This window comes from Bison bison, unplaced genomic scaffold (assembly GCF_000754665.1).
Source record: "Bison bison bison isolate TAMUID 2011002044 unplaced genomic scaffold, Bison_UMD1.0 scf7180017864482, whole genome shotgun sequence".
In the NCBI taxonomy this organism is placed as follows: domain Eukaryota; kingdom Metazoa; phylum Chordata; class Mammalia; order Artiodactyla; family Bovidae; genus Bison; species Bison bison.
In genome coordinates, this window is record NW_011495042.1 from 7,335,237 (window position 1) to 7,336,865 (window position 1,629).

General features: G+C 65.9%; 1 protein-coding gene across 1 annotated transcript in view; it reads left to right on the forward strand.

Annotated features, from left to right (window-relative positions):
* The window catches only part of IQSEC1 (IQ motif and Sec7 domain 1), a 51,862-nt gene that overhangs the window by 23,203 nt on the left and 27,030 nt on the right, over window positions 1-1,629 (forward strand). Inside the window, 5 exon segments of the mRNA XM_010862530.1 lie at window positions 255-343; window positions 617-718; window positions 1,014-1,076; window positions 1,247-1,316; window positions 1,368-1,451. Of these exon segments, the coding sequence (XP_010860832.1) occupies window positions 255-343; window positions 617-718; window positions 1,014-1,076; window positions 1,247-1,316; window positions 1,368-1,451 (408 nt within the window).

Consider the following 1,629-nt stretch of genomic DNA (forward strand, 5'->3'; position numbering starts at 1 on the left):
CTCTGTCCACCCTCGGCCTCTGCCCACTTCCTGCTCCCCCTGGGGCTGGGCTCCAGGCGGTGCTGGGCGTCAGGGCCTGACTCTGCCAGTGCACAGCTTGCACAGTGGGGGCCACTGAGGTCCCGGGGTCCAGGAGAGGCCTGGACCTTCCGGGGTCTGCGGGAGGGGGAGAGGGAGGTCAGTCCACAACAGAAACAGCACGTCCTCTGGACAGCAGGAAGGCCAGGCCACTCATCCCACCCCTCGGTTTGCAGTTCCGTGTTCTGGAGGAGCACTGTCTCCTCAGGCTGCGCCTCCTCCCCAGGGACTCGGCCCAGACCCCCCACGGGGTCGACACCCGTGTGTAAAACGAGGGCGTGCCCGGCCTGCCCGCGTGGCCTCCCGGCCCCCTTGCCCCGTGGCGTTTGGCCCTGGGATCAGGTCCACAGCAGGGGGTCTCTGTTCCATTTCTCAGCTGCACCCAGATCTAAAGTGGATCAGAACAGTTCATAGCAACAGCCGTCTATAGCAGGACCGTTAGAAGGGAGAATGGTTAAGCAGAGGCAGTGGAGGTAATAACAAGCCTCGCGTGGCCTTAGCGTGGCCACAGCTGCTCGTTTTCTCCCTCGCACATTAGCCCAGTGTCCGCTGTATGCCACCTCGTGCTGGTGGCTGGGGAGGCCCCGGGGAACGGGTGTGGCCACAGCCCTCAGGCGGACGCTGTGGTCCAGGAGGCAGGGTAGCTGTGGACACACGGGCTGGCTGCAGAGCAAGGATGATGTGAACCCCAGGACGAAGGAATGGGAGGCTAGCCGGTGCCTGTGGGAGGAGGCGGCTCGGGTGGCTGGGGGAGCCTCGCCAAGGCCCCTTGGAGCCAAGTAACCGAGGCCAGGACCTTCCAGGAGAAGCTGGCAGCAGGTGCAGAGGCCCTAGGCGGGCAAGCTTGCTGGAAAGGGCAGCCAGGATGAGGTGGGGCCAGGGGGGCGACACTGAGGGCCACTGAGCATTCGGCTCCCTGCTGAGCCTCCTGGCAGTCGAGGCGAAAATAGTAACGGGGCGGCGGGGGGATTACACGGCAATTTCCAGACGGAAGCAAGGTGCCTGGTTCCGTGGGGGCTTGGAGCGTGGGCAGCACAGAGCCATGTTTCAGTGGCAGGAGCCCAGCGCAAGGCCTTATTGTGGCCGCTGGCCCCCGGCCTCCACATCTCCTGTGGTTCCCCTTCATGGGAGGCCCAGCCTTGGGGCTCCTTGTCCTGTCTCGTCTCAGAGCCTCTGTCCCCCTGCACAGCAGGCAGCTTCTGGGGCCCGTCTGCAGCTGGACACGGGGTTGGATGAAGGTGACACCTGTTAGGCGAGTGCAGACGGCTTGGGTCCCCCCTGTGCCCCAGTCAGCACTCAGACGGGGCCTCGGGGCAGCTCTGGCCCAGAAGGGGAACGACCCCGGTGGGCTGCATGAGCACAGGCCCGGGTCGGTGCGTCCCCAGGGGAGGCCGGTAGGAGGGCCAGGGGGCTTTGAGGAGCAGCGTAGAGCCCACGCCTGCCCCCTAACACCACTTCTGCCCCTGCCCCGACCTAGGGGGCTGGCTCAGGCCAAGAGCGTCGCTGCTGGGTTCGCGAGGTCTAGAGTCAGCGGGACAGGAGGGGCCGTGG